Below are 26,031 nucleotides of genomic sequence, written 5' to 3' on the forward strand. Positions count from 1 at the left end.
TCTATGGAACATAAGAACTAGGATGATCGGTAGGGGAAGAAAGGGATAAAGAAAGGGGGGGTAATCAGAAGGGGGAATGAAACATGAGAGACTATGGACTATGAGAAACAAACTGAGGACTTCAGAGGGGAGGAGGGTGGGGGAATGGGATAGACCGGTGATGGGTGGTAAGGAGGGCACGTATTGCATGGTGCACTGGGTGTTATACACAACTAATGAATCATCGAGCCTTACATCGGAAACCGGGGATGTACTGTATGGTGACTAACATAATATAATAAAAAATAATTTAAAAAAAAAAAAAAGAAATAAACCTCAAGGTTGGAACTTTATTCTCTTGTTTTGAGAAACCACGCATTTTTCAGAGGGGGGGGGAACTGCCCCTAATTGCTCAAGGTCACACAAATAATTGGCAGGAGGTCTAGTCTCCTGGCTTTAGTTATGTGTTGGGCACGGGGCTGCCCTGCAGCCACACCCACCCACCCGAGAAGACGGCGGGGAAATTCCACCGCGACCACCTTCCTCCCCTCCACCCCCCAGAATTTCTGCGGCTTCGGAACACGGTAACTTTGAGAGCTGGGGCCAGGCCAGACCTTCCTCCCCCCGCCCCGCGCGCCCCCTTTCGCCCTCCCCATTGGCTCATTCTAGGAAGGGCGCTGTCTGAGGGCCCTCTGGTCACCTTGTCCTCCGCGCGCTCTATGGCGAAAGTGCCCTGCGCAGGCGCGCGAAGGGCGCCTTCGGGGCCCGCGCTTTACGACACTTGTGCAGCAGCGGCAGCGGCAACTCGGCACTCCTTCGCGACGATTCGGCCGGGTGCCGCTGGCGGCCGTTGCCAGGGTGGGGGTCGCTTTGCGGCATGGCGATGGCGGAGGGCGAGCGGACTGAGTGTGCTGAGCCCCCCCGGGACGAGCCCCCGGCTGATGGCGCTCTGAAGCGGGCAGAGGAGCTCAAGACGGAAGCCAACGACTACTTTAAAGGTGAGCCCGCCCCGGAGGGGGCCAGAGAGGGTGGAGAGCGACCCAGGGCAAGGGGTGCCCGGCCCGCGCGGAACCATGGCAACGCGGAGCGGCAGCCTGGGCGCGGGGCAGACACTACCAAGTGACCCGGCGTGGGGAGGCCCAGGATGGGGCTACGAGAGGGCGACAGAGGGGGCTTCTGACAGAAGGGGTGATACCGAGAAGTGGCATTCGGAGCAGGTGCTACTAAGTGAGGAGACTGGGGAGGGCGCTACCAAGTGTGAGGCGGGAGGGGGACGGGAACGAGGGCATTTCCAAATGTGAGATCCTTGAGAGGTGCTAGCTATGGTGAGACCTGAAGAGGGCGCTGGCCAAGTAGTGACAGGGGGCTGGAGAGTGATGGTGCTACCAAGTGGGGAGATCTGCGGTGGGTGGCACCAAGTGGGGCGTGGGGGGCACCGTCCCGATAGAGTAGGGAATTGTGGGGGGTGGGGAATAGATCATTAGGTGGGAGAGTAAGGAGATAGGAGATTTGGGGTTGCACGAGGAAAAGGGATGCGTGGGAGGCTCTGAGAGTAAAGGTGGGGAAATCCCAAGAATAGTATGACATAAGATCTTAGGAAAGAGTAAGATGTGGGGGGATTCATTCATTCACTAATTCAACATGTTTATTGAGCACTTGCTTTGTGCTAAGGACTGTGGTAGACTCTGGGGATATAGGAGCGAATGAGGCAGATGTGGCCCAACCCTTTTATAGCATGTAATTTAGCAGGAGAATCAGACATTGAGTAAAAACACAAGAAATAAAAAAAAATACTTAGAAGTTGTGAGGAATGCTTTGAAAAAAAAAAAAACCCCACAGGGTGTGAAGTAGAGAGCAAGGGCTGGAGGCTACTTTAGAAAGCGTGGTCAGGGAAGGCATTTGAGTGGAGAAGAATCGCAAAGGAGTGTTCCAGGTGGGTGCGGCCACATGTGCAAAGGCCCTGAGGTAGGAAATGTTAGACTGGCACGGCTGAAACTTTAGCAAGTTAGCAGGGAGACTGATACAAGATGAGTTTAGAACAGGGGCCAGACCAGGTAGGGTTTCCATAAGTCGCTGCAAAACTAGTTTGGATTTTATTCCAAGAGGAGACATTGAGTAGATAGATGGGCCAATCTGGAGCTCCAAGGAGAGGAATTTGGGCACGGTCAGCCTATAAATGGAATAGAACACCTGGGAATGGATGAGGTCATACAGAGATAGGAGGGGCCAGAACCTTGAGGAGTTCTAATGTTTAGAAAAGAACAAGAGGTTGAGGAGGAGGAGTCAGTGAAGTGGAAGGAAAGTTGGGAAAGGTGTCAGGAAAGATGAGAGAAGAGAGTGCTTCTAGGAGAGGGCTCTGCCTTGGGTCGGGTGCTGCCAGGGTGAGCACTGAGCATTGAACAATGGATTTGGCTCCATGAATGTTGGTGATAGCCTTAACAAGGGCAGTTTACAAGAGCTGTTTGTGGGGAACAATGAAGGTGGTAGTCAGCTAGGAGGACAACCAAGAGTGGACAGGAAGTGAGGAAGTGGAGACAGCAAATGTTGACAAAGTGGTTTGAGTATTTTGGTCCTAAAAAGGAGTGGAGGGGCGCCTGGGTGGCACAGCGGTTAAGCGTCTGCCTTCGGCTCAGGGCGTGATCCCGGCGTTCTGGGATCGAGCCCCACATCAGGCTCCTCCGCTGGGAGCCTGCTTCTTCCTCTCCCACTCCCCCTGCTTGTGTTCCCTCTCTCGCTGGCTGTCTCTCTCTTTGTCAAATATATAAATAAAATCTTAAAAAAAAAAAAATAAAATAAAAAGGAGTGGAGAAATGGGGAGGGGGAGCTGCTTTTTTTTTTTTTTTTTTTTTTTTTTTAAAAGAATGGAAGAGTCCAAGAGCCTGGTCCGATAGAGAACTGGAATTGATCCTGCAGGAGAGACGGGAGAAGGGAGCAGGGGAGTAATCTAGAACCTTAGCAGCCTTCAGTTGGTCTTCAGTGGGAGCACAGGGGGATTCAGAGTGGGAACATTTGGTCAAGCTACAGCAACAAGGAGGTAGGTCCAGTGAGGGATGAGGCTGGAGGTGGAGCCTTGGAGGCCGGGTCAGGGAGTATGGATGTCATCCTCAGAGTGGTGGGGAGGCATGGTAAGATCCCCCAGCCTCCTGGCTGAGATTGGATGCAGGGCAGAGCTAGAGCCAGGAAGGAGACCAGGATAGTGGACGGGTGAGAGGTTTTGGCATTGCTGACCGGAGACAGAAACCAACTCAAGAAATGTTTCGGAGAGGAAATGAGGGCTGGAGAGAGGGAGGAGGGAATGCCAGGCAGAAAGAACAGGATGGCAAAGGCCTATCCTGGCAAAGATGAGCAGAGCCTGGCACCGAGGAAGTGAGTGGGGCTGGAGTGTAAGAGGCAAGGGAGGAGCCTGAGCTTTCTGCTGTGGACTCTGGGCAGCCATGGATAGTTCTGAGAAAGGGAAGGTCAGGATCAGGTTTGTGCTTTAGCCAGACCCCTGCAGAGGGGCAGGACTGGAGGCTGGGAGAGCAAGGAGGAGGCTGAGGCAGGAACCTGGGCTGAACAGGATGAAGGCCAGACCCGGGCAGGGCGGGGCCGTAGGGATGGAAGTGGATGAATAGAGCTGAGATGTTCAGGAGGCTGACTTGACAGAACGTGGCCACTGCCTTGCTTTGGGGGGTTGAAGGATCAGGAGCCGTGTGCAGGACAAGGCACGGTCTCCAGCTCGGGGATGGCGACGAAGGTGGGGCTGTCCCTGAAATGGGGCTGGGGAAGAGCAGCAAGTATGAGGGTTGATGCTGAGGCGAGGTAAGAATTCTGGGAAACGGTAAGCCATTGGGGGGGGCCTGCCCCCCAGGACCTGGGCATTCAGAACCCCTGAGGCTGGGCAGGCAGCCAGAGGTGGTCGCATTGAGCTGGCACAGAGGAGAAAGCTCCTGGTCCAGGCCCCTCACTGTCTGGCAGGCAGTGGCAGGCACAGAGCCCCAGCCTCGGGGGCTGTGGGAATAACAATAAAAAGAATAATTACAGCTCTCCTTAATTGAGCCCCTGTGGTGGCCAGGTACACCACTTTGCTTAATCTTCCCCGCGGCACTGGGAGGTGGGTAGGAGCAGCCCTGTTTGTTTTACAGAGGAAGCTGAGGCTCAGAGAAGTGAAACTGCTTGCCCAAGGTCAGAATGTGAGCAGCAGAGCCCGGATATCCCCCTTCCTCACCACGTGCTTGGCTCCTGTGTTCAGAGTCCTTACCTGGAGCCTGCAGGGGGAAGAAGCCGTCTCCCCCCCCCCCATGGCTGGATCCCCTCTGTGAGCTCAGAGCCTGGTCCCCGATGTTGCTCTGCTCTCTTCCCCTCTCTCTGGGCCTCATTGCCCCCCTTCTGTAAAATGGGAGGGGTTGTATTTAACCCTCAAAGAGGCCTTCGGTCTAAGACTTTTGTAGACATAGCTAAGACTTCAGGCTGCCTGGATCCAAATCTTGTTTCTTTTTCCTACCTGCTGTGTGACCCCCCCAGGCAAATGATTTAACCTCTCTGTGCCTTTGTGTCCTCCTCTCTAAAATAGGGACTGTCTCGAGTGTTAGATGCACCCGTATTTGTGAAGTAGATAGAACAGGGCAGGATACAGTGTTGTCGGGTAGATGCGTGAAGTACAGTCCCCTTCCATTTCCTCTGCCTGGTTCTCTTCTTCGGTTAGTCATGTATTCACTTCTTTTGCAAGTATCTGCTGATGGCTTTCTCTGCTGTAGCCACATTCCATATGAGAGTTTATTTAGCCCTTACAGCTCGAGGAGGCAGGGCATGGCCAGTCATGATTCCTGCGTTTTCAGATGAGCCAGCGGAGATGCAGGGAGGGAAGGCTGTTTGCCTGAGGCCTCATGGTCAGCATCTGCAGAGCCAGGTGTCAGGCTCGGAGACACCAGGCTCCCCACCCCAGGCCAAAGGCCACCTGAGTAACACCTCAGCCGTCGAGAGAGCTCGCCTCTGGAATGCAGCCAGGAGGCTGGAGTTAGTCCTCGAAGGTGCTGGCATTCCAGGGAGGGTCCATCAGACTTAGGCTGGCTGGTTCTGCCCTTGCTTGTTTCTGGGAAGTCCTGGGTCTGCTCTCCGGGGCTCCCAGTCCTGAAGAGACACACTCATACCTAACGGTGACAAACCTGGAACGAGGAGGGCTGGGGTAGGGTAGCCCGAAGGAGTGCCTGACTCAGCCTGGGGGTCGAGGAGGTCTTCCCGAAAGAGGGGATAGGGGAGCCATTTGAAAGATTGCCAGGTGTTAGGCTGCAGGGGGAGTTGTTACATTGTTCCTGGCCATTTCCTCAGGACCTGACTTTTCCTTTTCCTAGTATCAGTCTGTCTGTCTCTGTCTTCCTTCCTTCCTTTATTCATTGAAGAACTTTTCTTGGAACCTGGAACCCTCTTCTGTTTTCTTCACCTGACTCACTCTTTGTCACCCTTCAGGTCTCCTGCTGTGGTATTCTCTTGGTCTGTCCCTGTGCTAAACAGTCTGTGTCGTCAGTGCCTGGACTCTGTGTGTGTGTGTGTGTGTGTGTGTGTGTGTCCGTCCTCCTGGACTGTGAGCTCCAGAAGGGTAGGGCAGAGGGAGTACTGGGTCTTCAGACAGGACAGGGCTCAGAGAAGTAAGACAGACGGGCCCTGGCCCTCACAGGGCTTAGGTTCAAATTGCGGGAATGGATTATAAGCAAACAAAACAAAGGAAAGCCATGGTTTATCCTTTGGCGCTGGAGAAAAGGTGGGAGTTAAAGCAAGACTTCCAGTTTAGGCCGAGTGCTAAGAGAAGGACTCTCAAACTCAAGTGCAGAGGGGGTACGTAAGTTACCCAAAGGCACCAGCAAATAAGAGGTGGAGCCGGGGATTTGGTCCAGGCCCCCAGCCTTTGTGCTAGGCTCCCTCTCAGGGGCCACCCGGCATGGAGAGTAAGAATGGGAGTGTGTGGGTCTCATTCCTGCTTACCACTTGCTTTGTGACCTCAAGCATGGGCTTTTCCTCATTGAGCCTCAGTACCCTCATCTGGAAAATGGGGCTAATGCAGCTGTCCTTGGGGGTATTGTGAGGGTTCAGGGAAGGGACTCATGTACCAAGAGCCCCACATGGCACTTGGCACGTCATGGTGCCCCAAATCAGGCAAGCCTTAGCCTCCTGCCGATCGAATGGGCCCATGGGAGGGGTCCAAGCCTGGCTCTGCAGATACAGACTGGGTGTCTGACCTTGAACAAGACCTCCGTGGCTCATCTGTAAATTGAGCACCAGACGGTGCCTATGCCATGGAGATGTGAGGATTCCATGGGTCAAGATGTAAAGTGCAGGGCACAGCCATAGCTCATTTCAAATAAAATGAACCTTTTCTCTGTGGCCAGGTGACACATCCTGCTGCTCTACACTTAGAACCTCAGTGTCCACACCGTGCTGTGGCCTTCGGGATCTGTCTCGCTAGCCTCCCTGCCCTTACCCCCTTCCATCCTCCCGCTCCTCCACCCCAGCCACATCAGCCTCTCATTAGTCTTGGAACACAAGGCTTGTGCTAGCAGCACACCCCTTCCCTCTCCGCCCCAGGGCCTTTGCACCTCCTGTTCCTTCTGTTGGAAATGCTTTTTCTCTTCTCCAGTTTGTTGCTGCTTTTGGGTCTCTGCTGGTATGTCCCCTTCTCCTTGAGGCCTAAGTAGATTCCTTCTCCTTTCCCACTTCTATTCTCCTGTTGGGCCCCCTCTTTGGGCTTGTTTACTTGCTTTGCTGGACAACCAAGGGCAGACTCACATCTGCTGATTCACAACATCTGAGCTCTGGTACTCAAATATATCTTCTCCGGGCCATGGGACTGGAGGAAGACCCTCCTGAAGTTCTGGAAGAAGTACCGCCCAGGTTGCGGCCTTAAGGGGCAATGGCTGGGTGGGTGTGTGGAGGTGACTTTGAGTCCTGGGGATTTGAACCTGAGGAGACAAAGTGTGGGACACTTGGGACAGGGAAGAGGGGACAGGCTGAGTAGACATTTCTGAGCTCAGCTGCGGACCTCGGTTTCCCCATCAGTGAATTGGAAGACTGGGCCAGTACCCAGCCTAGGGCCCATTCTTACTGGGTGGCAGCAGCCCTGCCTCATGCCATCTCCTCCATCTCCACAGCCAAGGACTACGAGAATGCGATCAAATTCTACAGCCAGGCCATCGAGCTGAACCCCAGCAATGCCATCTACTATGGCAACCGCAGCCTGGCCTACCTGCGCACCGAGTGCTATGGCTACGCGCTGGCCGACGCCACACGGGCCATTGAGATCGACAAGAAGTACATTAAGGGCTACTACCGCCGGGCCGCCAGCAACATGGCACTGGGCAAGTTCCGGGCCGCCCTACGTGACTACGAGACGGTGAGCTGGGCCTCGGGGAGTGGGCCGCCTCCCGGCACCTGAGCCCGGTGGATGCCACCTAGGGCCAGATGTGGCGGCCCGGGGAAGGACGGCCTCAGGGTGTGTGGCTGGCGGGGGGGAGGATGCCAGGAGGCCATCTGCACGTTCATCCACCCTTCACCCATCCGACAGATAAATGCCCAAGAGGCCCCTTGGCCTGGAGCACACTTTGTGGGTTCACATCCCAGGTGTGCCATCCCTTGCTTGGTGACCCTGGACAAGTTACCTGGCTCTCTGTGGCTCCTGCTCCACAGCATGAAATGGGGAGAACACCAAGAGCTGCCTCTAAAGGCTGCCATGAAGAATAAACGAGTCTCTGCTTTTCAGGCGTTCAGACCAGTGCTTGGCCCGTGCCCTGTGACAACGCACTGCTGGGGTTTTTGTCACTCTTGGTGACCACGGGCCAACCCGTCTTCCAGTGGAGCTCTAGTTTGGAGGAAGGCAAAACCCAAACCCATAACCTAGAGTAGGCAGTCATTGCGGGCGAGGACATGTGCTTGGAAGAATGCAGAACAGGCCCATATGCTGTAGAGGGCAGCAGACGGGGCATGTGTCGTGATGAGGAGATGAGGGAGGGGACCTAGAGCCCGGCAAGTCCCTAGTTCACCCACTCATCTGCCACTCCCATCCCCGTGATTTGCTCTGATGGTCACCATAGGAGGGAGGACATCAGGGCGCATGCGTTCCTGCCAGGCCTGTCCCGTGCCCTCCCTGCGGACTGGTGGAACGATTCATTGTGGCAGCCCTGTGGGGGGGTCCGGTAATTAACCCCGTTGTGCAGATGAGGAGTCTGAGGCCCAGGGAGTTAAGTCACTGTCAACATGTGGCTGGCGAGCGGCAGAGCTGGGATTTGAACCCCCAGCACCTGTGTCCTGCTTCAGAGACCCTAAGAGGAGGGGTTGGCTTGTTCTGTTCATTGGGTCATTACTTGGCACCAACAGGGGCTCAGTCAGAATGTGTTGCATTACTATTCTGCCTCTCCCATAGGCCCCCGTCCTCCCTCCTTTTGTCTCATTCACCACCGGGCTCTGAGCAGCTTCTGTTGTGCGGCGAGGAGTGCCTAGGGGGCTGAGAGCCACACACTGCAGTGGGAGGGAGTGGCTGCTGGCCTGGGGTGGAGGGTGGGTTTCAGGCCAAGTGAAGTCTTGAGCCAAGCCCTCGGCCAGGGGACACCTGTGTCAGGGTGGGGGCAGGGGCATGGAGGAGGCGGTGATTTAGAGACTGGGAGGCAAAATGGAGGAGGGAGCGGGGTGACACCTGGGAGGATGAGGGAAGGAACAGCAGGACAGTCCTTAGGAGCTTCAGGTCCCAAGCTGTTCCCCAACCTGACCTCCCCTTACTGTCCCCTGGTGTGCTCATCATAGCAGCGAGAGGAGTGGCCACCACCGGGGTGGCTGTGGTGTGAGTAGAGGTCATTGGGGCGAAGGGTCCATTAATGAGTAACCCAGGAGGGCCCTTGGGCTTGGAGGGGAGCAGGGTGTTTCTGCAGGGCTCCCAGTGCAGGGAGAGTCCTAGAGGAGACGGGGCAGGGCAGAGGGCCGACGAGCTGAGCACAGCTCCGTGGCAGGGTCTTCACCATGCCTGGAGCTGTAGGACAGCCTTTCCCGGGTAAAGACCCCTTCTGCTCACGGCTCTGGCCCCCGGTCAGGCAGCAGCCTAACCGCACCTACTGCATGGGGCTGAGACGGTCGGCTCCAGCCATGTTGCGGGCTTAATCACATCTGAACGTCTTCCCAGGCCTTTGGGATGCCGTGGAAGGCTGGTGGCAGGGGTCCACAGCCCTTCGGGAACGAACCTGAGGTCAGACCACACTCAGCATTTAAATTGTCACAGCCTATTTCCCTGTGGAGGCTTCGCCAGGAGCAGCGGGGAGTCCCCACGTGAGCCCAGGATCCTTGCCCGTGTGGGTCCCCCCCAGGCCTTCACGCTGTCCGCTTCTCCACTCCGACACGTTTCGTCAGGCTCTGTGAGCAGCGGGCAGCTCCCCCTCCAGAGTCCCTACCTGCTGCCCTCCCCCCTTCCAGAGGTGCCTTGAGACCCGCTAGAGCTTCCGGCCCCGTCTTAGATCGCGGCTCCCGTGGAGGCAGGGCCAAGATGTGACCGGGCCTGGATGAACACAGGCCTGAGGCTCTGCCTTTAGTTGAAGGGTCTTTGCTTTCTTGGCCTTAGTGTCCTCATCTGCACGCTCACTGTGGGCCTCGCTCTGTTGTGAGCTCTTTACACGAGTGGGCTCAGTCCATCGTACAGGCAGGAAGGAGAGGTCCGGCGGGGGAAACCCCTCCTCCAGGGTCTCCTGGCAGAGTTGGGCCTGGACCCTGGAGTCCCGTCTTGGGACTGTTAGTGGGCCGTGAAGTCGGTTTAGTGGTTTGACACCAACACCTCTGTCTTCCTCAGACTAGAGAAGAAGAAAGCAGTTCGTCTGGAGGAAGTGTGTATGTGAGAAAATGTTTCTCATGTATGTGAATATGGGCGTGTGGTGTAAAACGTATCTTTCGTTACCGTGAGTCATAATCAGAGGCCTCAAGGTCACTAATGTAGGAGTTGGCGCTGGCAGCACAATCAGGACACCCAGCCGTGGGCTGGGCAGCTCGGGGTGCTTGGCTTTCTGCCCTCAGCGTCCGCATCCGTACAAGGGGGAGAACACGGGGGCCTGCCTCAGAGTGTTCTTGCGAGGAATAAATGAGGTTAGTCCGTTGAGAGTGGGGCCTGCCCCCACTTAGCACTCACTGCCGTTTCTCCGGGGGGGGATGCCTGGGGGGAGAGCCCGTGGCCTCTCCAGGGGCCTCAGTAGGAACTGGTCTCCCTTTTCCGTGTGTCCACGTTGAACCCCACCCCCCCATCCCTCTCACCTCCAAGTTAATCCTTTCAGAGGGACCCTTGCTCCAGGATTCCTTGTCCCTTTTTTGGGGTCCTATTCTCAGAGGACCCCTCCGCCCCTGCCCTGTTCTTTCCTGTTTGTGGTTGGAACGTCGCTGGTCATTTGGGCCCAAGCTGGATCCAGGGGGCTCCTTCTGCGCTCCCCACCTCAGGTTTTGGAGGTTTGGTTTATAATAGGGTTTGCATTTGGGTTTCTTCTTCCAGCATCGTCCAGCCTCGCAAGCCCGCACAGCGCCCGTACACGTAAGGAACGGCTACCCCATGGTTCCAGAAGTAGCTGTAGCTGATGCGTCATACGGCACTCACCATGGGCCGGGCGTGACGGTGACCCTCGTGCCCTAGTAGCTGGTAGTCTTCACACCAACCCTGGGCCATGGGGCCTGTCCTTATCCCCGATTTACAGATGAAGAAACTGAGGCCCAGGTTGTGGTTCGCTCCCTCGAGGTCCCACAGCCAGGAAGTGACAGGCTGGTACCCGAGTCAGGCTCCTGACCACCGGCCGTACGCAGCGGACAGGACGTCTCGGCACAGCTAAATTAAATCACTAGAGTGTCTCACCCTGGAGGGTGACAACTCTGCTGTCATGCTTGAGACTGTCACTGTGTGGTGCCTGCCCCAGACCCGGCTCCCCTCCCACTGTCTGTGTGCCTCGGACGGGCCTGGCCGCTGTCCAGGCCGCATCTCGTCATGCTTGTAGGCAAGTTTGGGCAACTCGTTTGGTGGCCAAATCTGACCCGAACTTACGAGAGGCCATCGACGGTCTCGATGCCTCCACTGGGGTGACCAGAGGTTCTGCTGCCGCAGCGGGATACTGTGAGTACCAGTGCCACTCAGACCTCCCGGGGGCGTTGCGTCCCCTGTGGCATTGCCCAGTCACCACACACAGGCGGCCCCCACAGCGTCACATTAGGGCTCGTGAATCCGGGTTACTGTTCCATCAGTTTGAGCATCGTGTCTTGCCCGTGAGCGCTCCCAGCTGAATGGCTCTTGTCGAAACTGCTTCTCTGGGGCATGGTGACTTCACGTGGGCTGTGAGAAGTGAAGAGTGAGAGCATGCTCCGGTTTCCCCGGTAACCACATAGACGCCATATGGGGTCGGGATCCGGACCATGATACAGCCCACATACGACTTTCTGAAGACAAGTCCAGCGTTGAGTTCTGACTCGCCAGGCCCCTCCAGTCTGGAGCAAATGACCTTCCCCCAGAGCAGGGGGGCCCAGCAGGGCCACTTCCCCCTTCCCAGCCTGTAGTGAGTCGTAGTGAGTCGTAGTGGCAGGCGCCACCGCTGCCAGGTCTGGATGAGCACTCGCTGGCTGCCAGTCCCCAACAGGCCATCCTCCGGGGTGCTGGCACCCTGCCCTCTTCCTAGGAGCTGAGGGGGGCTCAGGACGGGGACGGTTGGCAGTGGGGAGGGGGCACCGCCCAGCGTGTGTGGTGGAAGGCAAGATCCTAGGCAGGGAGAAGACAGAATCCTGGCTTCTCGGGCGTCAGTTTCTCTACCTCATGTCTCTGAGCCTCAGTTTCCTTATCCGTCAAGTGGGGATTGTGGTAACACCCAACAGAGCTGCTTGGAGGATAAAACGAGCAGGTTCAGTGCGTACGACGACACCAGACGCATGGTGAGCGCTCTGAAAACGAGCCGTGTGTTGTTACTGCTCCTCTTTTCCCGGCCTTGCTAGTGTTCGTCCCCATCCTCCACCTGCCCTGGGGGCTCTGAGAACAGGGGACTGGCCGGAGGAAATGCTCAGTGGTTCATCCTTCCTCTGGGACATAGCCGCAGCCTCACCCTCGTGGGGCCACCTTCCAGCGGGGAGACACTCACCTCCAGCCGTGCTTAGGGCTGGGGCAGGTGAGCCCCAGGGCTTGTGGGAGCACAGAGGGATGCCTGACCCAGCCTGGGGGGTGGGGATGCTCCCGGAGGAGGGGACAGTGGCTCTGACAGCTGGAGGAGGAGGAGCTAGAAAGGAGTTGGAGGTGGAAATGAGGTGTTCTAGGCCTGGGGCAGCCTGTGCAAGGTGATGGGAGCTGGCACATGGGACTTGCGGGTTTGGTCTGGCTGGGCTGTGCTGGGCAAACAGAAAGCAGAGGGGTGGGCAGGCCCGTGTGGGCCAGGCCGAGTGGCGGTTTGGACTTGATCCCAGGGTGTGGACTCATACCCTCTCCCTGTTGGGAAGGACTCCAGGGGATGTCTGGGGCCGCCTCCCTCCCGAGCCTCACACCACACCCACACCCCAGGTGGAGCCTCCTGGCAGGCCGCCCGAGCCCGAGCCTGCCCCAGACAGGGAGGAAGCCAGCGCCTACCACGCCCCAGCTTCCTGCCATCTCCTGGGTCTGCGCACCGGGGAGGAGCCCCTATGATCCGCGGGGGTTAGCAAGTGCCTCTGCACAGGCTTCTGACTCCTGCTGCCAGCCTTTCCCCAGGGGTGGTGGCATCCCCGCACTTGAGGGCCAGCTCTGGGACCTACTCCTCGGGCAACCCACAGTGTGGGCAGGTCAGTCAGGGTCCACTCATAGCAATTACAATTACAGATAAGGAAACTGAGGCACGGGGGGGGGGTGGCGGTAGAACTTACTGTGCCTCCAAGTCACAGGCCTGGTGCTTGTTTGCATGTGAGCCCGTTTCAAGCACAGCGGCCCGTGAAAGGGCCATGAGGTGCAGCCACCGCCTGTGCGGACTTTGCTCCTGCCGGCGCCGCTGCTCACGCTCTGTGCAAGTTCGCTGCCGGGATGCCCACAGCCGCCCTCGGAGGCTCAGGCTCTGACCACTTCCCTCCCGCAGAGACGCTGCCCCGCGGTTACTCGGCTGAGGACTGCTGGAGCTGGGGTTTGAACCCAGGCGGCCTGCCTCTGCCCACAGTCTCTGCTGCCTTTCAGAGTTGGAGACCGAGGGGACACCTTTGTTCGTTACTTGTGCTTCCCCACGGCCCTGCCAGTGGAGCCTGTCATATGTGACCCCCCCACTTTTATAGATGAGAAAATGGAGGCCCAGGGAGTCCAGGTTATCCAGCAGGGCATTGGTTCTGTTGAGTCTGGACTGTTCCTTGTGACTGTGGACCCAGCCCACCCTTTCCTCTGCATCCCATCCCCCCTTGGTATTGACCATCACGTCAGTAGAGCAAGCCTCAGCCTGCTGGGGTCCCCACAAGGAGCTCCAAGCGGAGCACGTGCTCTGAAGCTGGGAGACTTACTCTAACGACAGAGCTAGGATTTTTGTAAGAAATCCCGCTTGCTTGGGTTAACAGTGTTTACCAAACCTCAGGACAGGCCTGTGTGGGCAGCTCTCCTTGCCCAGTTTTGGGCAATGGGATGCACAGACTGTTGTGTGGAGGTGAGAAAGTGCAGGGTCGCGCCGCTAGTGCCTGGAGGCCGGTGGTCTGGCTTCCAGGTTCGTGGCGCCCAGGGCCAGGCAGACCCAGTGCAGCCGTGGCGTTCCCTCTTCTGCCTGCTCCTTTGTCCCAAGCCGGCTGTGCCTGGGCATTGATGCCTCTTTCCTTCCTTCCTCCCCTCCGTCCCTCTGCCCACCTGCCCAGGTGGTGAAGGTGAAGCCCCACGACAAGGATGCCAAAATGAAGTACCAGGAGTGCAACAAGATCGTGAAGCAGAAGGCCTTTGAGCGGGCCATTGCAGGCGATGAACACAAGCGTTCCGTGGTGGACTCGCTGGACATCGAGAGCATGAGTGAGTCAAGCCTGGGTGCCCCACCACGCCCAGCCCCGAACATTCCACATCCTTGCATGGGCCCTCTCCATTCCCCACGCGCACTGGGGAGTGGCGGTGGGGGCGGCCTTGGGTCCCGGTCCCCCGGCCGCTGTCTGTTGCTCCTCTGCCTGCGTTCCTAGGAACCCCACGGTCCCACGCTGGGGCTCGCATTCCCCAGGTCAGGCGAGGTGGGTGAGCCCCTCCTACCCCCCACCGGGGCCTAGCTCCCTACCTGCATCTGTACCGCCCAGTGCAGCCCTCTGGGGCCTCCCTGTGGGGTTTGTCTAGGTCCTCCAGGTCATTCAGTCCTTCGTGCCACAGATAATTCCTGAGCACCTGCTATGTGCCAAACCCTGTTCCAGGCACTGGGGATGCAGCTGAGAATAAAATAGTCTCTCTCTCATCGAGCTGATGCCCTGGTAGGGAGAGAGATGCTTAACAAGTCAACAAATGAATTAGCTCTGCTAAGTGCTGTCAAACCAAGGAGGCAGCGGGAAAGAGGGTGCTGGAAGAGGGGGCCCACTGGACAGAGAGGTCAGCAGAGCTGGCCCGAACAGGAGGAGCGGGCAGGGAAAGGACCTAGCTGGGGAGCAGGACCTTCTCCCTCCACCTTCCTCTCGCCCTGTGCCCGGTAGCCAGCCACCCCCCATGGTGGCTGTGGCCACTGACTCTCGCCCCTGCTCCCCATTCGCACACCAGCCATCGAGGACGAGTACAGCGGGCCCAAGCTCGAGGATGGCAAAGTGACAATCACCTTCATGAAGGAGCTCATGCAGTGGTACAAGGACCAGAAGAAGCTGCACCGGAAATGCGCCTACCAGGTAACGCACCTGTCAGGTGCTGCAGGCACCTGGGAGCCCTGGAGAGCCATCGAGGCGCTGGCCGCGCCCAGATGCCGCCCCGAAGGCAGGTCAGGGGGAGGGGCGGCCCCCATGCCGAGCACTGCGCAGAGGAGGCTTTATTTCTGACGCTGCGCTTTCGCTTCTGGCATTTCCATCTAGTTCCTTTTATTAATAGTTTTCATCTCCCTGCCCCATATGTTCCTGCATGTTGTCTTTTCCACTAGATATTTTACACATTTATCATAGTTATTTTAAAGTCTCTGGTGATTCCACCATCTGGGTCATCTCTGGGTCTACTTCTGTTGTCTGTTCTTCGTGTGTCTCATCGTTTTTTATCGTCTGCCAGACATTTTGTGTAAAAGAACAGTAGGGACTGAGCTAAGTAAGAGCCCTGCGCGAAAATGGCAGCCCTGGCTCCCGCCAGGCCTCCGGCGTGAGGGGCCCTGCCCGTCCCATCTGCTGCTGCGCACAGCTCTTGCTGGAGTTCTCCCCTGGCTCGCGGTGTTTTCAGACTGGAGTCAGCCCTGGCAGGATCCCAGGGATGTCTTTATGTTGTAACGTCTCCAGCTTCTGGAACTGTGGGAGCGCTCTCTGATGGTCAGCCCCATGGCCAGATTTTCGGGCTGCTGAGGGAGTTCTGTACCCCCACTCTGGTGCCTCGGGAGGCCACACACACACACACACACACACACATCTCGCTTTCTGCGACGGCAGCGTGAGCAGGTTGGCAGGTGAGAGCAGAGGCGTACGGTGGCGGGGGCTGCTCTGGGCTCTCCGCCGTCACCAGCCCACACCCGGCCGAGCGCTTTGCTGGCCACCTTCACCTTGGGCCTCGCGGAACCTCTTGGCCTCCGGCCCTCCTGCCGTGCGGCTGGGAAGCCCCAAGGAAAGGCCTGTCGCTGCTACAGTTGATGGATTTAGCTTTCTTTGCGAGCACCCTCGGCTCTCCATTGGTTTTCATGAGATTCTATTTTGTGGGTTTGGGGCTTGTTGTCATTAGGGCAAGAGTGACAGTCTTTTATAACCTCCATTCCGACCAGATGTGGACATCTTCTACTTTTTTTTTTTTTTTTTAATACTTTGGTCCCCCCCCCAACTTTTTATTTTGAAAATTGTCAAAGCTACAGAAACATCGAAAGAACAGTACAGCTAACATCCATGCCCCCTCACCCAGATGCGCCCGTTGTTAACATTTTGACACATTTATCTTCACTTTTTACACACATGTGTGTGCGTGCATACACACTGTGGTCTTTCTTTCCTCATTTCTTTTCCTGAACCAGAAAGACATTGCATCATTACCTGTATCTCCTAAAAACAGGACATTCTCCTGTATGACCACAGTTTGGGTGTCTCCCCTTAGAAATTAATACTGCCTGATGCAAACAGTCCACAGGCCGTCTGCAAAATCTGGAAACATTGTCAAATATATATGACAACGTCGAGGTCATCTTCGGTCTTCTCTTAGCAAAAACTAGTATTATTTACATTTCCAGACAGATACTTTAGTTTCCCCTAGTTCTCCCAAAAACGTCCTTTGTAGCTATTTTGCGGTTTTGTTTTTTGCGTTTGTTTGTTTTAAAAATCCAGAATCCGTTGAAAGATTAAATGTTGCGTTTTTATCTTCTTTCATCTAGAACAGTCTCATGCCCTTTCGGGGAGACTCTTCCATGACACATGTAGACACGTCCAGGCCAGTTGTGTTAGAAAATGTTCCAAATCTGGATTCACCCATGTTTCTTCATGATGCTGATTATTTTTAGGGGAACCCAGAATCTCGGTTTTCACGTGAAATAATCCCGGTGTTGAAATGCCACAGAGGCCGCTGGGGTCACAGCTTGGGGGCCACCTGTGGCTCCTGCCAGCACTCACTCATCTGGCCTCCCCTGCCCATTCATTCCTCTCCCCTCCCGGCCTCTCCCTCACCCTCCATGCAGCAGTGTCTCCTGGTCAGCCCAGGCTCCCCGGGGCTCAGAATGGGCGGCAGGCCCGCCCTCCAGCCTCTCTCACAGCCCGCCCTGCCTTCCAGATCCTGGTACAGGTCAAAGAGGCCCTCTCCAAGCTGAGCACGCTCGTGGAGACCACGCTCAAAGAGGTGCGCGCCGTGGGGCGGTGTGTGGATGGGCCAGGGGTGGGGGGCTTCCCGGCTGGGGAGGGGCTGTGGAGTTCAGAAAACTCACAGACCCACCTGGCTTGGTCTGCCTTTCCTCTCCCCCCCACCCCATGCCTCTCCCCCGGATGTCCCTCCCCTCCCCTGGCCTCCTGGGCTCTGTCCCACCCCCTTCATTTCTGTGTTCCCTGCCTATGTCTTTTGCATGCTTCTTCTCGGTCTGCCATGACCTCTTGCCCCTCCCCTCACCTCTGCCCCCTCCCCACGTCTCTCTCTGGGCCCCTCCCTCTCCGGTGGCCTCTTTTCTTCCAGACAGAGAAGATTACGGTGTGCGGGGACACTCATGGCCAGTTCTATGACCTCCTCAACATATTTGAGCTCAATGGTTTACCCTCGGAGACCAACCCCTATGTATCCTTCCTCAGAAGAGCACACCCTCCCTGTTCCTCCACTGGGCTTTGAGAGAGGCGCCCCCACCAGCGAGCAGAGCGTGGACCCGCAAAGGGAGAAGCTGGAGCAGTTGCTCGGGCACAGGGATGTGGGTGGAGTGGCCAGCAGGCACCAGATAGGCCGGGGCCCGTCCCCTCATGCTGTGTGACCTGGGCAGGTGGCTCAGTCTCTCTGGGCCCCAGCCTCTCTTCATCTTCAGATGAGGCTGCTGTTAAGAGCGCTACCTCTTCTCTCGGGCCTCAGAATTCCTCGTTTGCAAAATGGGTGTCGTAGGGTCTGCCTCATCGGATCGTTGCAACAGTCGTGAAGAGGCGAGTGGCCCACAGTCAGAGCTGTATAAGTATTTGCTGAGGTTACGACCGTTGCTTGATAAATGGCCACCTCCAGGCCTGTGCAGTATTGGGTGGGAGGGTCTGTGTTCCGTGGCTTTAGGGCTTGTATTTCGGGGGAAGCAGAGCAAGCTGACCACCCCATGTCCCCGTTCACCATCTGTTGCCAAGAAACAGGCGAGGTTGGGGATGTCAGCACTGTCCTGCTGAGCTCGGAGAGGCCCAGCTGCCAGGCCAGAGCCAAACAGCAAGGAGTGACAGCAGCACAGACCCCCAGCCCTGCTGACACCCCCACCCCTAGGGAGGAACTGGCAGGAGCTGTGGGACATGAAGAGTCTGGGGAAGAAGGCAATGCCCGCCCCCCTCGTTTTCCTTAGCAGAGCAGATATTTAATGGCGACTTTGTGGACCGCGGCTCCTTCTCCGTAGAAGTGATCCTCACCCTGTTTGGCTTTAAGCTCCTGTACCCAGATCACTTTCACCTACTTCGAGGTGAGCTGGGCGGCAGCAGGGTTTGGGGTCAATGTGGCCTTGTGCAAGATGAGCTCGCCAGGGAACCGGGGCCCGGGGGTGGGGGGTGGCTGTCCATGGAGAGATGGAGAGATGAGGAGGAGGAGGGAGTGGGGGTGGTGGGCTGGGCTGGGGACTCCCGGGGGCCTGCCAGGTTTGTGGCTAGGTTCAGGGGGTTCACGCAGCAGTGCTTGGCCCGTGGTAGGTGCTCAGTAACCACGTGCTGCGGGCTTCCCCGTAGGGGGTACTGAAGAACTGGCTCCGGCAGACGGGGCCTGGGCAGCTTCCTTGTCTCCTGCAGACCCCAGGAGCCGCGGGCGGGAAGAACGAGGTTGTGCGGGGGAAGTTGGAGGCACAGCACAGGGCCAGCCCACAATAGGTGTTCCACAGTGGGCCTGTTTTTTTGTTAAGGCTTGCCCCCTCCTTGGTCCTTCTAGCCTGGAAGGCACGCAGCTTCTCCACACAGGAGCCCAGGGCCCGAAGGGGCAAGGGACACAGCCATGGTCGCTCGGGGCTGGACCAGGCCTGCGCCTTGGGGACTCACCCAACGTGTGCCTCTCAGACTGTTTTTTCCTCCAGAAAAGAGACTGAGAACAGTCTGCACCTCGTCGGGTTTCTGTGAGGGGCCAGCCAGCTGATGCGTGAATGTTGTTGGCTTGGGGCTGCCGGGCAGTCCACCCTGGGTTCCCGGACGTGGGCCCCGGGGGTGCCCAGGCAGGGGGTCTGAGGCTTCTCTCCATCCTGCTGCTGGCCAGGCAACCACGAGACGGACAACATGAACCAGATCTATGGCTTCGAGGGTGAGGTGAAGGCCAAATACACAGCCCAGATGTACGAACTCTTCAGCGAGGTGTTCGAGTGGCTCCCGCTGGCCCAGTGTATCAACGGCAAAGTGCTGGTGAGGGCGGCGCCAGGACCCTGCGGACCCCCCACCCCCACCCCGCACCCACGGGGACTGCATGTGGGCAGATGTGCTGATGAAGCAAGTCGGAGGGTTGGGGTGTGGCCGGCGCCTCCACTCACACAGCTGTCGCCCCCCCCCCCCCCGCACCCCAGATCATGCACGGGGGCTTGTTCAGTGAGGACGGCGTCACCCTAGACGATATCCGGAAGATCGAGCGGAACCGGCAGCCCCCAGATTCAGGTGACCGGGGCGGGCCGGGTGGCAGCCCCTTCCCTCCCAGGGCTGCAGCATCTCCAGCGGAGAGGGGTGGCCCTGCCCCAGGTGGGCTTCCGTGTCCTCACCTGTAACTTGGGTTGGCGCACCTCCCTCACGGGCCTGTGCTGGCGAGGGAGCGTTCGTGTTCACCATGGGGAGCGCGCACCGATCATGTACCTGTGAGTTCAGCCGCTGAGCCCGGAGAGCGGCATATCAGGGCTCCTGCTGTAGCCACGAGCACAGACAGAGAGTACTCACACATGCGCACGCACACACACAGCTGTGGGAAGTGTGGCACGGGGCCCAGAGGGGTGGCTGGGATGCCTAGGGACACCACGTTAGAGCTGGTGGGGAAGGAGGCACCTGCCTCACAGAAGAACGTCCCAGGCAAGCACAGGGGGTCCCACGTCAGGGTGAGCTTCGCAGGTGGGAGGAAGAGCTGGCAGGCCAGTGGTTTGGGGGTGAGCAGGGATGTTCTTTTTAAAGGGGTGGATGGGGCCAGACCCTGCAGAGCCTCACAGGCCTGGTGGATAGCATGAGCTTTGTCCCTAGGGCGGTGGGAGCTACAGCAGGCTCTGAGCAGCAGAGGGGTGTGATCTGAGCTGCGCTGTTAAAAGTTCCTCCCGTTGTGGGGCCAGAATACATTGAACGGGTCTGGAGGGGAGGTCATGGGGCTCAGAACCCCACTTCACGGGCCCCTGCTCAGGGATGCCCTGTCCAGCCCCCACCCCTACCGTGCCGTGGGGTGGGCCAGTCCCTGACGTGCCCTCTCCTCCCCTCCCAGGTCCCATGTGCGACCTGCTCTGGTCAGACCCACAGCCGCAGGTCAGTGTGCACAGGGCTGTGGCCGGCAGGTGTGGGCTGCGGGCAGAGAGGGGTGGGGCGGTCAGCACCCTGAGCTCCCTGTCTCCCCAGAACGGACGCTCGGTCAGCAAGCGGGGCGTGAGCTGCCAGTTTGGCCCTGATGTCACCAAGGCCTTCCTGGAGGAGAACCACCTGGACTACATCATCCGCAGCCACGAGGTCAAGGCCGAGGGCTACGAGGTGGCGCACGGCGGCCGCTGTGTCACCGTCTTCTCCGCCCCCAACTACTGGTGGGTCCCGCCTACCCCACTGGTCTGGGCTTCTCTTCCCCACCCACTGTTTTTTGTGCTGTGGGGTTTTTTTTGGTTTTTGTTTTCTTAACTTTATGATAAGAAAATGTCAAAGACAGGCAGGCGTAGGTGAAATAGTGTAAGGAACGCCCGCGTGGCCGTCATTCAGGTCCGGCAGTTCCAACTCCCTGGGCTCTTTTAAAGCAAACCCCAGGCATCCCCTTTTTCATGTGCTGACACCCCCGTATGTTTCTGGAAGAAAGAACTCTCCTCTACACAAGCAGAACGCTGTCACGCTGTCAGGTGTCAGAAGAGGCCACCTGAACCCAGCACTCTCTTTCCTCGTCTTTCATGAATGTCTCTTTTCAGTTTGATGTCTTCCAAGTAGGACCCACATGAGGGCCACACTCCCAGTCTCCTTGTCTTCCAGTTCCCCGTCCCTCCTTCCCTGCTGCTTGCTGGGTTTTGGTTGAAGAAACCAGGCCCCCCGTCCTGCAGCTGCCTGTGCTCTGGTCCAGGCTGCCCGTATCCTCTGGGTGCCAAGCACCACGTTCCTCTGGCCCCTGTGTTTCCGGGCACTGAGAGGCAGGGTGTGCTCAGATCAGAGTTCGGGTTTTGGCAAGAGCCCTGCTTCCATGGGGCCTCGTGTGCCCACTGCCTGTCGGGTCAGGAAGGCCCTCTGCTGGCCCCATCTGCACACCCCTTGCTCCCCCATCCCACCTTCACCCTCCTTCCCCTCATCCCCCCCCCTCCTACCTGAGCCTCCGGGGGGGGGGGGGCTCCTTTCCCCTGGATTCCTGCCTTTCCCGGGTTGGCCTCTTTCTCACTTCTGTGTCTCTTCGTCCATCTGTGTCTGTGACACTGCCTCTCCTGGCTCTCAGCATCTCTGTCCGTCTCTTTCTGTCAGTGTTTCTGATGGGCTCTGTCCGGCTCTCTCCCTCTTCTCTTGGACTTTCTGCCATCCAGCCTCCTTGGGTCTCTTCTCCACCGCCCCCCCAGCCCTTCCTTGCATTTCCCCCTGCCCCACCCCTGACAGGCCCCTCTGCCCCTGTCCCCACAGTGACCAGATGGGGAATAAAGCCTCCTACATCCACCTCCGGGGCTCCGACCTGCGGCCCCAGTTCCACCAGTTCACAGCAGTGGTGAGTCACGCGCACGGTCCCGTTCTCTGGTCTGGGCCTGGGGAGCACCAGGCTGAGAGGCCTAGTCAAGGGCAGGGCACGGTGCCCGACAGCTCTTGCGGGGAGGGCTGCTCTCTGCATCTGGTGCTCAGAGACTCCCTCTGAAGCTGCCCCATTTCTGTCTCCCTTGTCCTCTCGTTCCCCAGCCTCATCCCGACGTCAAGCCCATGGCCTACGCCAGCACGCTGCTGCAGTTAGGGATGATGTGAGGCGGCGCGTCCCAGGGCCTGCTCCCCATGTGACCCCAGGCCCGGCCCAGGGCAACATTGGACCCCCTTTTACTTTGTAAAGTTTGTATTTATTCCCCTTTAGGTTTGCAGAGGGGGTGGGGAGCTGACCAGAGTGTCTGCTCCCTGGAGAAAGAGAAAGGTGGAGAGGCTGGGGTTGGGGCACATCCGGGCATTGCGGAGGGAGGCCTAGCGGGTGGGGTGGGTGGGGCCCAGAGGCTTCCCCGCCTCCGTCGTTTGCATGGCCCCTCCCCCCTGAAGCAATAGGGCCCTGCCATAGGAAGACCCCCGGAAGGAGGGTCATCAGGGAGGCCTCGCCTGCATCCCCCCTCCTGGCGGCCCCGAGACGGGGCGAGGCTGGGGCTCACCCCCTTCCCCAGCTATTTTATGTCTGTAATTAAATATGTTAAAATAAAGTCATTATTGTAAGTCAGCTGGTCTCAGACAGTGGAGCTGCTGGGATTGGGATGACTACAGCATCCGGAGGGGTAGTGGGGCCGCCAAGCCCCACACCCCTCTTCCATCTCCCGGGGGCTGGGCCGGCTGGATGGCTGGGCTCGGGGCTGACCAGCCAGGCTGCCCCAGTGTCTGCCCTTTCCGCGGGCACTGGAGGGAGAAGCCCCAGCCGCGGCCCGGGGCGCACGCTGGGAAACAAGGCGCAGGCTGGGCCGGGGAGGCCAGGCCAGAGCGGAAGCTGGAAAGACTCGTGCTTCCCTCTGACGATCCCGACGGCAGGTTCTCACTGAGGCTGCCGCGTGCCCTCAGTCGCTCACGGTGTCCGCCGGGGCAGACCCCACACTGGCTCTTGCAGCACCCAACGAAGCAGACATTTCCCCCGCCAGGGAAGACCAGAGGTATTTTCTACCGTTCTTTCGTTCTCCAACAGGTTAATATCGAATCCTGTCCAGGCTGCTCTGCCTGCCCCTGCCCCTGTGGAGACATTTCTGTCTTCAAGATTGAGCTTCTCTAGACTCAGCTTTTCCCAGGGAGATGTAGACCTGGGTTATTGTCTACGGGCAGGTGACAGCAGCAGGAGAGGGGAGTCCTGTGAGCGCTTTGACCCTGTGGGTTCCCTCCCCCGAGATGGCGGTCCGAGTTCTGCCGTGGCATCCGGAGAGGCTCTGCGATAGGGTCCTTTCCCTCAAGCCAGTTAGCAGTGGTGTGTGTGAACCCAGGGGACATGGCCTGGGGGTGAGTGTATCCTGAGGAGGACAGGCGTGAATCCCAGTGTGCCGAGTCCATTTCCTCCCCGCGGGAAGGACGTGGCCTGAGGAGACCTTCAGACCTGCGCGTGGACCCGGCCTCGTGCGGAGCCGCCGTCTCCTCAGGCACACGGGGTCGTGCCTCTGACAGCTGCTGTCAGGAGTCCGCAGGCCACCCCTCCTGTGCAGCCATCTGCTAGAAGGACTCACAGGACTCAGTGAGGCTGTGATCGTTACAGTTTATTACAGCAGAAAGAGATTAAAACCAGCGGAGACAAGGGGTGGGTAGCGGGGAGCTCAGGAGAGCCCAGGCTGGAGCTCCCAGGTGTCCCCCACACAGTGGAGTCACACGCACTGGTTTCTCCCAGCACAGAAGCAGCGCACTCTAGCCTTGCTGTCCAGGGTCTTTACTGGGCTTGGTCACTTTGCCTCGACCACACCTTAGTCTCCGGAGACACAAGCTGATGTCATGTGACCCAGGTCCCCAGCATAAACCACCTCAAGTGGCCCAGGGCACTAGGTAAACAACGTCCTTCATCAAGGAGGACGTTCCTGGGCTTCGAGGTCCCCTCCCCGGAGCTGGACAAGGGGAGTCCTTTACTTACTGCGTGGCTGCACAACAGACTGCTCACTGGCTGTAGACGTCTGTGTATCTGTCACGGTTCTGTGGGTTGGCGGGGCTTCGCTGTGCGGTTCCCACTTGGGGTCTTCGGCATTTGCAGTCAGGTGACATCTGGGGCCAGAGTCATCTGCAGACTAGAAGACAAGCCTAGCTGGACACGGTGGTTCATTCCGAGTCCTAGCAGTCGGTACAGGCCGCAGGCTGGGAACGGTCCTTGGAGCGCCCACACAGGGCTTCTCCCGGCGTGGCAGGCGGCTCCCACGGGGGGGCACACCTGCACCCGCCTGCCCAGGAGGGGGCCCACGAGTCTTCATGACCTGCCCTTGGAGGCCCCACTGCATCGCCACGACCACATTGTGCCCGTCGAGCAAGTCACTAAGGCCAACCCAGATTCAGCGGGCAGGGAAATAGAAATAAATACCTTTATTTGTACAACTTTCTTTTTTTTTTTTTAAGATTTTTTTATTTATTCATTTGACAGAGAGAGACAGCCAGCGAGAGAGGGAACACAAGCAGGGGGAGTGGGAGAGGAAGAAGCAGGCTCCCAGCAGAGGAGCCTGATGTGGGGCTCGATCCCAGAACGCCGGGATCACGCCCTGAGCCGAAGGCAGACACTTAACAACTGAGCCACCCGGGCGCCCCTATTTGTACAAATTTCTGATTCACGGTAGAGTTTTGGGTTGAGCTCAAGATGCCAGAATTAACTTTAAGCCCAGAGATGCAGTTTTTCCAAAAAGAGAGGCCCATAGCTAGCATGTAATTGGTCAGCCGCTTGGCTTTATGTGTCAAGGATGACTGGATTCTAGATCGTGTATTACCGGCATTCCTCATAAAATCCTGATTGGTTTCTTTTGTAACTTTTTATTTGGGAACAATCTAACTGCACAAAAAGCTGCAAGAGAAATGCAAAGAACACTCGTCTACCCTTTACCTAGATTCACCTACGAACAAATCGTTCTGTTCCGTTTGCTTTACGCTCTGTGTGCGCGCCCGCCAGCGTTTCCTGAGCCACTTGGGGGACCGTCGCCTCGCGCAGGTCCTGGCCCTTTACCCCTGTGTCCTTCGGTGCGCGTTTCCTACGAGTCAGGGTCCTCTCGCGTAACCACACTACCCGCTAGGGAAGCCTCACGCTGGTACAATGTCTGTGTTTACGTCCTTGCGCCGCGTGCATCGTTCGTGTCCACGGACCCGGGCGCGCCCTGTGTCGCCCTTAGTTCTCTTGGGTCTGCGTCAATCTGGAACGTTTCCTCAGCTTCTCTTTTATGACATTGACTCTGCGATGAATACGATCTTTCCCCCTTTAGAAGAATGTTTATTTGGGGTCAGTCTGCTGTTTCTTCATGAGACTCGGGGTGGGGACCTCCAGCTGGAACAGCATGGGAGGGGTATACTGGAAGACCCGGTGTTTGGGAAATATGCCGCAAAGAATTTCCTCCCGGGCTTTCTCTCTTTTTTTTTTTTTCCTAAATTGTAAAAATTTATTTATGTTCTGTGTAAGTCTTAACCATATTTCAGTTCACATGCCAACCCTTTCTCTTGAGACTTGGCGTGGGCTGCTTTGGCCAGGCAGAAGTTTGTTTTGATGAGATCGAATGTATTGGTTTTGCTTTCATGGTCTCTGCATTGTGAGTCAGGGTCAGAACTTTCTCTACACCCAGGTTTCACAGAGATCCCGACAGGCTTTCTTCCCACGTTTGTACAATGTCGTGCTTTCCGTCTGGATCTCGGGTCTGTTTGGAGTTTGTTCTGGTACGTGGGGTGTTACCTTTCCCCGAGTGGCCACTAGAGGAATTTTTTAAATTGAAAGAGAAACCACTTCAGGAGATGCTATGAGGGAGGTGGGAAGGTCCGGCGATGGACATCTTGGTAACATTTAATGTCTTAGCAAAAAAAGGAACGAAGAAAATCGGGAGGTAGACCCACGAGAGCTAAAACCATAAACAGCGTGACGGGTGGGGTGGTGAGGCAGGAGGGACAGAGGAGGAGAGGGACTTGTTGGGGGAAGGTCTCAATACATCCATAAGTTTTATTTAGTTTTATTTAGTTTTTAAGATTTTATTTATTTATTTGACAGAGCACACACAGTGGGAGCAGCAGAGGGAGAGGGAGAAGCAGGCTCCCCTCTCAGCAGGGAGCCCGATGCGGGGCTCGATCCCAGGACTCCGAGATCAAGACAGATGCTTAACCGACTGAGCCACCCAGGCGCCCCATGTCCATAAGTTTTAAAGGCATCAGTAGGGACAGATCTATATGACCTTAGGTCTGAGGTTCAAGGCAGTTAGTTGAACAATCACAGAAACAACCAGTGTCTAAATTCTAAAAGGGAGTTTGGCCAGGAGATGTCCGTGA

General features: G+C 57.4%; 1 protein-coding gene across 1 annotated transcript; it reads left to right on the forward strand.

The window, feature by feature from the left end:
• The first annotated feature begins 795 nt into the window (after nt 1-795).
• Nucleotides 796-22,291, forward strand: PPP5C (protein phosphatase 5 catalytic subunit). The gene is made up of 13 exons (XM_008684483.2): nt 796-977; nt 7,101-7,342; nt 13,789-13,936; nt 14,657-14,778; nt 16,829-16,894; nt 17,222-17,320; nt 18,074-18,179; nt 18,953-19,095; nt 19,254-19,341; nt 20,141-20,181; nt 20,272-20,450; nt 21,511-21,592; nt 21,778-22,291. The coding sequence occupies exons 1-13, from the start codon at nt 857-859 to the stop codon at nt 21,838-21,840; spliced, it is 1,500 nt and encodes a 499-aa protein (XP_008682705.1). The 5' UTR covers nt 796-856; the 3' UTR covers nt 21,841-22,291.
• The last annotated feature ends 3,740 nt before the right edge of the window (nt 22,292-26,031 follow it).

Source organism: Ursus maritimus, unplaced genomic scaffold, assembly GCF_017311325.1.
Source record: "Ursus maritimus isolate PB19 unplaced genomic scaffold, ASM1731132v1 scaffold_19, whole genome shotgun sequence".
NCBI lineage: Eukaryota > Metazoa > Chordata > Mammalia > Carnivora > Ursidae > Ursus > Ursus maritimus.